The following is a 13,257-nucleotide window of genomic DNA, read 5'->3' as shown; positions in this document are numbered from 1 at the left end:
ATGCCAATACCCATAAGGTTTTCCAACCCACCCTAACCCTCCCGGCTCCCATACCCCAACTCATGAGAGCTTTGTACCCTAAACTGAAACTGCGTAGCAGGGGGTGTTTAGAACAGTCTCGTGGTCAATAACCTGAGATAACACTAATCAGGGGGAGATTGTGAACACAAGCTACCACCCGTGGATACTTCCCAAGCTGAATATTCATCAGCCTGGCCTTAACAAAATATTCTTCTGAATGATGGTAGGAAAGTTTCAGTTCCAGCCCACCTAGCTGTAACCAGATTGGTCAGCCTATAGAAGGATACTAACAGTTCCATCATGGGACGTACAGCATTGGATATCTTAGTCTTCCTGCAGTTGGATAAGTGCCAATATGGGAATGTCAAGTTCCTGGGGCTAGTTTTCAATCTTCTTGGATATTAAAGATCATTAGCTCAAGGATGTCAATGAACAGAGAGCTTTGCTGTTATTTGAACAATAAGGAGATGTATTGGTCATCGAGGGGGTGATCTCCGTGGCAAGTTCCTTTGCTCTAAAGGTCCTAGCGTGTCTGCCCAGTGAGCTGCTTCTTTCGGATCACTGAAGAAATGGGCTTTACCCTGATGAATGACCCGAAGGTGTGCAGGATATAGCATGCTGTATGGTAGTTGTAGATCACGCAAACGCCTCTTGACCGCTAGGAAAGTGGCACGCTGTTTCTGTGTGGCTACCGAGAAATCAGGGAAGATGGTGATGCCATTACCGTTGAAGAGTATGTTCCCCTTCTCTCTGGCCGCCCTGATGATGGCTTCTCTATCCCTGAAATGCAGCATCTTAATGAGCATGGCACGTGGGGGTGCCCCAGGGGTAAGGGGCGCAGCGGAACCCTATGGGCTCTCTCGATGGCAAACATGGTGGAAAAAACATTTGCGCCAAATACTGACATCAGCCATTGCTCCATAAACTTTTCTGGGGCCTTGCCCTCTGCCCCTTCCGGAAAGCCTAGGAAGCGGAGATTATTGCGTCTTAGACGATCTTCCATATCTGTAAGCTTATCAGCCATATAATCTTGGGCCTGGCGCAACTCCCTTACAGATCCCTGCAAAGGACGCGTGTCATCCTCTAAATCTCCTATGCGCTGTTCCGCATTTTGCACTCTATGTCGCAGGTTTTGCACATCATGCTTCAGGAATGATAGATCAGTTTTAATTGAGTCCATCTGAGTGGTAAGGGAAGCATGGCTGTGCTGTATAGCCTCAATGATTTGTGAGAGAGAGGGCTCTGCAGGGCCTGCAGCCACATCAGCATTAGGATCAGATACTGAGTCTATGTCATCTGGGGAGGAGGATAGAAGGGGGCCTTCAGGGCTGCTGCCAGGGGTATGTTGTGACTCACCCTTCCCTCGATGCTGCTGGATTGTCAGGGAGGTGGATGGCTGACCTTGCTTCTGAGCTTGGAGCCGGCCGGCGCCATTTTGCTGCTGCGGGCATGGCTGCGATGGCGGACCGAATCCCGAGGTTTCCTCCATGGCCGGACCGTATTTCACCATGGCCAGAGGTGCTCTGGAGTCCTGGGAGGTTAGTAAGCTTCAGGATGGTTGTGGATGGCGGCCGGGCTAGCAGGATGGTTGAAGGATCTGAGTGAGATGGACGGAGCTCAGGCTTTACACGTCCTCACATCCCGGTCGTTGGCCACGCCCCCCGCGATACACATGTTACATATCGCCACGCATGCCGGAATGAAAGCGATAATTCTACACCAGACCCCCACTGTAACACTAAACTGATGACATATAGGGGGCTTTTAAAGCATATATAAATACTGTACATATATATATATAATATCGGGTTCTGAAGTTAGCCATCATTTCACGGGCGCACGTAAATTTAAGGATTGACATGTTTGGTATCTATTTAACCGGTGCAAACAGTCCAAAAATGTGTTACCATGGGATTAGTAGTTCTTCAATATCCAGCAACCCCCCACACCCTATTATTGTGTGACCAATACCATCCAAATAATTTTTACTTTCATTTCCCAAAGGAGAGGAGACCTGTATAGATCAAATGACGGCACCAATGAGGATGGAGGAGGACCGGAGTCACATGACTGAGAAGATACTAAACCTCACCCTGGAGATCATCTACCTGCTGACCGGAGAGGTGAGGAGGATTCTGGGAGGTCACATGACATCACTCTTATCTCTATTAATAAAACACAGACCTGACCGGAGAGGTGAGGAGGATTCTGGGAGGTCACATGACATCACTCTTATCTCTATTAATAAAACACAGACCTGACCGGAGAGGTGAGGAGGATTCTGGGAGGTCACATGACATCACTCTTATCTCTATTAATAAAACACAGACCTGACCGGAGAGGTGAGGAGGATTCTGGGAGGTCACATGACATCACTCTTATCTCTATTAATAAAACACAGACGTGACCGGAGAGGTGAGGAGGATTCTGGGAGGTCACATGACATCACTCTTATCTCTATTAATAAAACACAGACCTGACCGGAGAGGTGAGGAGGATTCTGGGAGGTCACATGACATCACTCTTATCTCTATTAATAAAACACAGACCTGACCGGAGAGGTGAGGAGCATTCTGGGAGGTCACATGACATCACTCTTATCTCTATTAATAAAACACAGACCTGACCGGAGAGGTGAGGAGGATTCTGGGAGGTCACATGACATCACTCTTATCTCTATTAATAAAACACAGACCTGACCGGAGAGGTGAGGAGGATTCTGGGAGGTCACATGACATCACTCTTATCTCTATTAATAAAACACAGACCAGACCGGAGAGGTGAGGAGGATTCTGGGAGGTCACATGACATCACTCTTATCTCTATTAATAAAACACAGACCTGACCGGAGAGGTGAGGAGGATTCTGGGAGGTCACATGACATCACTCTTATCTCTATTAATAAAACACAGACCTGACCGGAGAGGTGAGGAGGATTCTGGGAGGTCACATGACATCACTCTTGTCTAGTCTGGTCAGTAGACCATGTTCTTATTGTAGACATTTAGATGATGTCAGATGATTGATATCGGTTTATCTTTCTCCTGATCTGTAGGATTATGTTGTAGTGAAGATGTCTAGTGGGGAGCCAATCTCAGGAGGATGGAGCAGGACCCAGAGCCCCACCATGGTGCCTCCCCCTCCTTCTCCCATACCTGAGAGGAACAAAGAGCAGAAGATCCTGGAACTGACCACCATGATGGTCCATCTGCTGACAGGAGAGGTGAGGAGGATTCTGGGAATTCTGGGACATTATCCAGTAACAGACAAGGGATGTGTCTGGATGGTGACTGTATCATTGTGTGTGTCAGGTTCCTATAAGGTGTCAGGATGTCACTGTCTATTTCTCCATGGAGGAGTGGGAGTATTTAGAAGGACACAAGGATCTCTACAAGGACGTCATGATGGACAATCAGCCGCCCCTCACATCACCGGGTAAGAGGAGACTTTATTGTAAAGGAGAGAGCAGTACGGAGGGTCCACCTAGATCCCCCATCATCTGATAAACACATAGAAACAATGTATTCAGTCAGTGTGTGCGTTTCCTACAGATGGATCCAGTAATGGGAACCCACCAGAGAGATGTCCCCGTCCTCTGTATTCCCGGGATTCCACGCAGGAAGGTCACACCATCCCTCACTGTTACAAGGTTGGTGGGACGGAGATTATAAAACACAGACTCATGGAGATGATGTGTGGATTTCTTATGTGATGTCACAATTATAAAGTTTATATTTACAGATGATATTTTCTCTCATTCTCTTGATTTAGAGTGGAGATCCAATCGATATAGAATTTGAGGTTAAATCAGAAGAAGAAGAGAGGTATGTGAGGGATGATCAGCAGTCTATGGAGGAGGATGGAATAACGGGGACATTTATAGAGGAGGACACTCCTACAGAGATCAGCACAGGTGGGTCATTAACACTAAATACATTCCTCCACCAATAATCTTCCTTCTCTGTGCTGGCAGTAAAATGTTGGCGTTTAGCATAGGCCTTGCTTGGCCTAGGCACCTGGGGGATGTGTTTTGGATCTTGGCAAGAGGGGGACCTACTCAATATTAGGTGGGTGGTTATGATTTTATGGCGATCGGTAATTTGTATGGAACATGCTGTTGACCCCTGCACTATATATTCTATGTTGTACACTACATAGTCCTGACACTCGTCCTATAATCCCCTCATCACTGTCACTCCTATAAAAGACAGTTCTCGTGGTTTCCTCACTCTCTGACTAAGGTCCATGAATAAAGAAATGAACTGGTAGGAGATCAGAGGACCCATTTACTAGTTACCTTGAGGGGGGAATTGTAAGATCCTCAGAGACAAAGCTGCCTGATGTGGGAGGAGTCCTGGTTTAGGGGAACCAATCTGCTCATGTCTAGTAATAATCTTTGTATTTCTATTTTAGTAGATGGACGGGAGATGAGGAAAACTTCAGAGGATTGTCTCACTTTGTCTCCAGACTGTAAAGTAGAAGATGAGGACATCACACAGTATAGTCCAGGAGAAAACCCGGCTACCTCAAATGTCCATCCGGCACCACACAGTGTAGATGGACCATCGTATTCCTCTTATCCCGAGGAACCTCAGACTGTGCGGGACGGTGCCGGACCATCGTATTCCTCATATCCTGAGGAACCTCAGACTGTGAGGGACGGTGCTGGACCATCGTATTCCTCATATCCTGAGGAACCTCAGACTGTGAGGGACGGTGCCGGACCATCGTATTCCTCTTATCCTGGGGAACCTCAGACTGTGAGGGACGGTGCCGGACCATCGTATTCCTCTTATCCTGAGGAACCTCAGACTGTGCGGGACGGTGCCGGACCATCGTATTCCTCTTATCCTGAGGAACCTCAGACTGTGAGGGATGGTGCCGGACCATCGTATTCCTCTTATCCTGAGGAACCTCAGACTGTGAGGGACGGTGCCGGACCATCGTATTCCTCTTATCCTGAGGAACCTCAGACTGTGAGGGACGGTGCAGTCCTTCCAACACACAAGAGGTTTTCATGTCCTGCGTGTGGGAAGTGTTTTTCAAACAAGGCCAATCTTTACACACATCAGAGATTGCACACAGGGGAGAAGCCGTTTTCCTGTTCTGAGTGCGGGAAATGTTTTTCAGACAGGTCCAATTTTTACAAACATCAGAAAACTCACACGGGGGAGAAGCTGTTTTCCTGTCCTGAGTGCGGGAAATGTTTTTCACACAAGTCCACCCTTTACAAACATCAGAGGTCTCACACGGGGGAGAAGCCATATTCCTGTTCTGAGTGCGGGAAATTTTTTTCTGACATGTCTAATTTTTACAAACATCAGAGATCTCACACGGGGGAGAACGCATTTTCCTGTTCTGAGTGTGGAAAATGTTTTTCACTGAAGTCCATCCTTTACAAACATCAGAGGTCTCACACGGGGGAGAAGCCATTTTCCTGTTCTGAGTGTGGAAAATGTTTTTCACTGAAGTCCAATCTTTACACACATCAGAGATTGCACACAGGGGAGAAGCCGTATTCCTGTCCAGAGTGCGGGAAATGTTTTTCACAGAAGTCCGGTCTTTACAACCATCAGAGATCCCACACAGGGGAGAAGCCGTATTCCTGTCCTGAGTGCGGGAAATGTTTTTCAAACAAGTCCCATTTTTCCAGACATCAGAGATCTCACACGGGGGAGAAGCCATATTCCTGTCCAGAGTGCGGGAAATGTTTTTCACAGAAGTCCGGTCTTTACAAACACCAGAGATCTCACACAGGGGAGAAGCCGTATTCCTGTACTGAGTGCGGGAAATGTTTTTCAGATAAGTCCAATCTTTCCCTACATCAGAGATCTCACACAAAGAAGAAGCCCCTTTCCTGTCCGGAGTGAGGGAAATGTTCCTCCCTGAAGTCCTGTCTTCCTGTACATCAGGGGTCCCACACATCCCTCGAGGCGTATTAGTGAGTGCGGGAAATGTCTTGTATATGAATGTTGCTGGACATGTGGGGAAGAAGCACACCCTGATATACACCTCAGATATACTCCATGCCTGATCTTCATCGTGGAAGAAACAGTTGATAAGGAGATCAGAGATCACCAAAGACATGGATGAAGTGTTGTACTGTGTTGGCCATTGATAGCAGGAGAAAAATAAAAATGGAGTCATTACTTCTCATTGGCTGAGTACATTTTGTGGTGGAAGATTTCACAAACAGGTTTATTTTTTTAAAACTCCTTAAGGAAATATGCTGCACATTCACCCAACTGGGATGAATTTTGCCCATGTTTTATTTCTTATGATGATTTCCTATGATCATTGGCTCCATCTTGTGGCCATAATGCGGTGTTGCACTAGTTTTACTGATGAAGGTATTTCAGGAAAAAATACTGCATTATAAACACTAGAGGGAGCTGAGGCTCATAGGAAATCACTGTGTTCATTATAAAATGGACAGAATTTTTCACAGCTGGGCAAATGTTTGTCACAATCCTCAACTAATATTCTATAAAATAAACCCCTTAGTTTCCTCCATCAGACGTGATTTCATACAAATAACTGAGATCATACACTTATGCGCACAGAAGACATCGAAGAACGTGAGTGAATGAAGCCAACAATATTATACCAACCATTGCGTTAGAAGGGACAATTGTACATTTGGTCATTAGGTGGCGCTAAGTATGGGGATTAGGGCCAACTAATGGCCAAATGTGGTATTTTCCATTTTAAATCAATGGAAAACATATGAAAAGCTCAGCAAATAGCCAAATAACATTAATTTTTTACCCCGATACACAGAGAAGGAATGTACATGCACTTTACCCGGGCAAATTACTGTGCAAATTATTCCTGAATAGACCCCTAAGTGTCAGGAGATGTTTATTTAACCCACTTCCGCTCAGCCATTATACATATAAAGTTGGATGGAAGCTTTGTCTATTTAGGAGAACGTACCCATACATCCTCCTACTGTACCCCTCAGGGGTGTGTAGCGGTGCGACCTGTGATCTTTGTGTCACTTGGACTCCGCCAATCACAGATCGGGGTACAGGGCTCCATCAACATCTGTTACCAGTGTCACTGACATACCAGTACCTGATCACCGTCACAACAGTACCATGTGACCAGTGCAGCCAGTAATATCTGTACCAGTGTCACTGACATACCAGTACCTGATCACCGTCACACCAGTACCATGTGACCAGTGCAGCCAGTAATATCTGTACCACTGTCAAACCAGTACAGAGTCACCAGAGCCAGCAGAAACATGAACACCATGTCCGAACAAAGGTACAGAAGTGGAGGGCGCCTTTCAGATTTTGATCATGACAGATGAGAGTAGCTGGGAGGAGCTCTCACTGTCAGATTGGGATTCTGAATATGAACCCATGGAGAGCCGCGGTTCAGTAACCGATTCAGAAGATGAAAGAATCCCAACAAGGAGAATGAGGAGAAACAGCAGCGCAGTACATCTTGGTGAAGTGGCGAGCACCAGCAACGCAGTACATCCTGGTGAAGTGGTGAGCACCAGCAGAACAGTACATCCTGGTGAAGTGGTGAGCACCAGCAGAACAGTACATCCTGGTGAAGTGGTGAGCACCAGCAGAACAGTACATCCTGGTGAAGTGGTGAGCACCAGCAGCGCAGTACATCCTGGTGAAGTGGTGAGCACCAGCAGAACAGTACATCCTGGTGAAGTGGTGAGCACTAGCAGTGCAGTACATCCTGGTGAAGTGGTGAGCACCAGCAGTGCAGTACATCCTGGTGAAGTGGTGAGCACCAGCAGAGCAGTACATCCTGGTGAAGTGGTGAGCACCAGCAGAGCAGTACATCCTGGTGAAGGGGCGAGCACCAGCAACACAGTACATCCTGGTGAAGTGGCGAGCACCAGCAACGCAGTACATCCTGGTGAAGTGGTGAGCACCAGCACGGCAGTACATCCTGGTGAAGTGGTGAGCACCAGCAGTGCAGTACATCCTGGTGAAGTGGCGAGCACCAGCAACGCAGTACATCCTGGTGAAGTGGTGAGCACCAGCAGCACAGTACATCCTGGTGAAGTGGCGAGCACCATCAGCGCAGTACATCCTGGTGAAGTGGTGAGCACCAGCAACGCAGTACATCCTGGTGAAGTGGTGAGCACCAGCAACGCAGTACATCCTGGTGAAGTGGTGAGCACCAGTAGAGCAGGAAATCCTGGTGAAGTGGCGAGCACCAGCAGAGCAGGATATCCAGGTGAAGTGGCGAGCACCAGCAGAGCAGTATATCCTGGTGAAGTGGCGAGCACCAGCAGAGCAGGATATCCAGGTGAAGTGGCGAGCACCAGCAGAGCAGGATATCCAGGTGAAGTGGTGAGCACCAGCAGAGCAGGATATCCTGGTGAAGTGGCGAGCACCAGCAGAGCAGTACATCCTGGTGATGTGGTGAGCACCAGCAGCGCAGTAGATACTGGTGAAGTGGTGAGCACCGGCAGCGCAGTACATCCTGGTGAAGTGGTGAGCACCGGCAGCGCAGTACATCCTGGTGAAGTGGCGAGCACCAGCACGGCAGTACATCCTGGTGAAGGGGTGAGCACCGGTAGCGCAGTACATCCTGGTGAAGTGGCGAGCATCAGCAGAGCAGTACATCCTGGTGATGTGGTGAGCACCAGCAGAGCAGTACATCCTGGTGAAGTGCTGAGCACCAGCAGTGCAGTACATCCTGGTGAAGTGGTGAGCACCAGCAGTGCAGTACATCCTTGTGAAGTGGTGAGCACCAGCAGAGCAGTACATCCTGGTGAAGTGGTGAGCACCAGCAGAGCAGGATATCCTGGTGAAGTGGCGAGCACCAGCAGAGCAGTACATCCTGGTGATGTGGTGAGCACCAGCAGCGCAGTAGATACTGGTGAAGTGGTGAGCACCGGCAGCGCAGTACATCCTGGTGAAGTGGTGAGCACCGGCAGCGCAGTACATCCTGGTGAAGTGGCGAGCACCAGCACGGCAGTACATCCTGGTGAAGGGGTGAGCACCGGTAGCGCAGTACATCCTGGTGAAGTGGCGAGCATCAGCAGAGCAGTACATCCTGGTGATGTGGTGAGCACCGGCAGCGCAGTACATCCTGGTGATGGTGAGCACCAGCAGCGCAGTAGATACTGGTGAAGTGGTGAGCACCGGCAGCGCAGTACATCCTGGTGAAGTTGTGAGCACCGGCAGCGCAGTACATCCTGGTGATGTGGTGAGCACCAGCAGCGCAGTAGATACTGGTGAAGTGGTGAGCACCGGCAGCGCAGTACATCCTGGTGAAATGGTGAGCACCGGTAGCACAGTACATCCTGGTGAAGTGGCGAGCATCAGCAGAGCAGTACATCCTGGTGAAGTGGTGAGCACCGGCAGCGCAGTACATCCTGGTGAAGTGGCGAGCACCGGCAGCGCAGTACATCCTGACGAAGTGGCAAGCACCAGCAACACAGTACATCCTGGTGAAGTGGTGAGCACCGGCAATTCACAACTTTTGAGAGCCAATCATGACAGTTCATGCTAAATTATTTGAAGGGACAAGCACAAACAATTTTTCGCGAAAGATAACAGAACAAGGGACTTTCGTTTAATCAGTACAGTATTCGTCCATAAAAAAAAATTGAGTGACTAAGACTTGGATGCACGGAAATGACGGATTACTATACAATGCAATACTTACAAGAATTTTCGTAACTCTGATAACCTATTCACTTTTGCTATGAGACTAGCATGCAAAAAAACAAAAAAAAAACAATATGTGACATTCTTTTTATGGGCTCCATTCACAGAAGCAGATCTCACGCGGTATTTAGGTGTTTTCCCAAATACGACATGCGATCCTGAAAATGTCAATTCACTATTACTTTATACGGTATTTACCACAAAATGCAAAAACGCTCGGTAAATACCGCAAAAACAGGAGTCAATTCACAAGACGAAAAAAAATGCATGCTGCAAATAAGTAGTGGTCTCGGCATGCAAGATTGAAAGAATCAATAGCCGCTGGCATCCCTAACAACCAGTAAACAATAGTTGTTAAGGAATGGGTGGCCACCGCGTCCTTAAGAACCAATGAATCATCAACTGTCAGCGGGATTACCCCGCTGACTGTAAAGAAAAAATTTTGCTGGTGATGAAAAATAAATAAAAATAGCATGGGGCCCACCCAATCCATATAATGCCCTTTGGGTCTGGTATGAATTTTGAGGAGAACCCTCATGCCAAAATGTAAAAACAAATGGCGTGCCCCCCCTCCCCCAAATCCATACCAGACCCTTATCTGAGCATGTAGCCTGACAGGACAGGAAGGGGAGGGGGCTGAGGGAACGCTTCCCCCTCCTGTACCATACCATGCCACATGCCCTCAACACAGGGGGGGTGCTTTGGGGCAGGTTGGGCTCTGCCCCCTCAAAGCACCTTTTCCCCGTGTTGATGGGGACAAGGGCCTCTTCCCCACAACCTGGCCAGTGGTTGTGGGGGTGTATGGGTGGGGGCTTATTTGAATCTGGATCCCAGCCCCCCCCCCCCCCCATTTGAATGAGCATGGGGTACATACCCCTTCTCTTTCACCAAAAAAAACACAGGAGGCAGTTTTTGAGTCCTTTATTAAAAAAACAAAAACAATTAAAGAAAAGTCCCCGGGTGTAGATCCATCGTCAATCACGATGCCCTCCCCATACTCGGATACCGTAAGATATGACTTTGTGAATGGAGCCCTATGACCCTAGCCCAGAAGGAAGCCTTTCTTGTCATGGTCTCAACCTGAAGATGTGTATCCAAGTTGCCGGACATTCAGCTTTTCTTATTCTTCTTAAGGACTTTTTGATTGCTTTACATCCCACTCCAAAGATTGTGTCCTACAACCCACTTTCTGAGTCACAGCTTTATTCAGGGTGTCAGTTACATTGTCTAAATGTAATATGGCATTGATCAGAGCCTGCCACTTAACAACACTGAGGGCCAGCTGTTGGCCCCTGCAATATTTCAAGGATGCTTGGGTCACAACAATGGCATCAGTTACATGGTTCCTTTTATTAAGCCTCCCGTGGCTCTCTGTGTTATCAACACTTCAGTATCCTTCCTTCAAACCATTGCCCAAGGTTCCTTCTATGACCCCAGCACAGAAGGCAGCCTTCCTTGTTACTATTGTCTCAGATTAGACAGTTAGTGGCCAATCATCTTTTCTAATCTTCTCAAGGACATGGTTGATTTACAGCCCATCCTCCCTTCCATAGACCACCTTTCACCTTCTGGAGGATACCATGTTACCTCCATTTGTCTGTCTTCTTTTCACTGGCATGAAGTTGCTAGAAAAAAAGTAATCTCCCTACAATGGTCACCAGATTTCCGTGAGGACACACATTGGATTATTATTTTAAAATGCTATATTAGGTGATGTGTGAAGAATAGAATTCTGGCAGTCGGGCAACAAATGTGACATTCATTGAGTTCTAAACATTCCCTGAATGATAACACAGAGAGCACCTTCTCCCGCTGAATAACAGATGTTACCTATTCTGGCCATCATACTTTGTGGTTAGAACTCACTCTAAAATTAAATTGCCAATTAATAATGTCCATATAAATTTATTTACATATATGTCCCCCTTGGTGGTAGTGGAGATGACACCATCTATAAGGATATACAGTACATATACACCAGTGGCAGACCATCCATAGGGGGCGCCTAGTCGCCGCCCCCGTCCAGGCAGTCACAAAAAAAATGTCAAAAATTTTTTTTTTATAAAACTGGCCCTTTAAAAAAAAATACAAAAAAAGGTCCTTAAGTGCACTGTGTTTGGACGCCGGATACAGTGCACTTATGGGAAGCACCACGTCTATGCAATCACGAGATTGCAGACGTGGCGCTTCATTTGCAGGCGTTTAGCCCATCTTGCGTCGCTTTCTGAAGTGCCGAGTAGCTTCCGCCTGGCTCCTGTAGTATGTATTACTACGGCCGGGCAGTTTGACATCTGAGCTTGATGTCACTTCCTGTTTTTTCTCTCCCATTGCGCCCGGGAGAGAGGAAACAGGAAGTATGAGAGGAACGGACCTCTCCACAGGAGACACCGCTGGAGAGGACAACACACAGCAAGGTAAGTAACGGGGGAGGGGGGTTTGATGTGACACAGGCAGGCTGCTGCATTTGGTGGTGACACAGGCTGCTTTATTTGGTGGGGACACAGGCTGCTGCATTTGGTGGGACAGAGGCTGCTGCATTTGGTGGTAACACAGGCTGCTGCATTTGGTGGTGACACAGGCTGCTGCATTTGGTGGGACACAGGCTGTTGCATGTCCTGGAACACAGGCTGTATTTGGTGGGACACAGGCTGCTGCATTTCGTTGGACACAGGCAGGCTGTATTTGGTGGGACACAGGCTGTATTTTGTGGGACACAGGCTGTATTTAGTGGGACACAGGCTGCATTTTATGTGACACAGGCTGCATGTAAGGAGGGACTCCACTGGGGGCACCTGATGTAAGGATGGACTCCGCTGGGGACACCTGATGGCATCTAGTGGCAGGCGACGTGGCTAGTGACACGCTCAGGGCTCCCACTGATTCTGCATTATGGTGAGTTGAATGATTTCCTTTTATGTTACAATGTAATAATAGAAATAATGCGCTTCCATCATCCTGACACCATAACAACCATGGTGTCGGTATGATTGAAGTGCTAACACCAGGTGTTTGGAATATCTTTATCTGCTGATTGTTAAACTTTCTAGAATACACATATTTCTATTGTTGTGCAGGATCTGGGCCTGCTGTCCCTCCATCCCTCTCTCCCTCTCCCTCCATCTCTCGTTCATCTCAGATGCTAACCACACCACCTTAGAGCCACGCCCACTATTTTGCTAAAACCACACCCATTTGTACCAAGTGGGAGGGGTCAAAAGGAGGGCCCCCCATCTTAAAACTTCACCAGCCGCCACTGATACACACACAGCACAAGGCCGTGTTCACACTACAAGACATATCTCGGTCGGGGCTGCAGTTCCTCTGAGCTCCACAAGGTGGTGATCTCACTTCTACCCAGACAGGAAGTCTCTATGGAAAACAGGAAGTTCTGGGTGAGAGGTGAGTCGGGAGGAAGTAGAGAGGAGACATTGCTGGAAGTGGCAGTAGAGGAGGTAATAAGATCTTATTTTCTATTTACACCCAGTAACCCCCCGTCATGTTCGTCCTCTTCCTCCATAGTCACTGTGATGTCTTTTATCTCCAGCAGATGATGATACACACATATATAGTGTGGGAACCT

At 47.8% G+C, this 13,257-nt stretch overlaps 2 protein-coding genes across 2 annotated transcripts in view; both read left to right on the top strand.

Annotated features, from left to right (window-relative positions):
• LOC141104975 (uncharacterized) overlaps positions 1-6,139 on the top strand; it is a 31,464-nt gene extending 25,325 nt beyond the window's left edge. The window contains exon 3 of the mRNA XM_073594785.1: positions 5,033-6,139. Coding sequence (XP_073450886.1) covers positions 5,033-5,891 — 859 coding nt within the window. The 3' untranslated portion in view covers positions 5,892-6,139. The remainder of the gene's footprint in view (positions 1-5,032) is intronic.
• Positions 1-13,257, top strand: part of LOC141106826 (uncharacterized) — a 559,651-nt gene that overhangs the window by 409,098 nt on the left and 137,296 nt on the right. The window lies entirely within an intron of this gene.

Source organism: Aquarana catesbeiana, linkage group LG08 (assembly GCF_042186555.1).
Source record: "Aquarana catesbeiana isolate 2022-GZ linkage group LG08, ASM4218655v1, whole genome shotgun sequence".
Taxonomy (NCBI): domain Eukaryota; kingdom Metazoa; phylum Chordata; class Amphibia; order Anura; family Ranidae; genus Aquarana; species Aquarana catesbeiana.
This window is presented reverse-complemented; position numbering and strand designations above follow the sequence as displayed.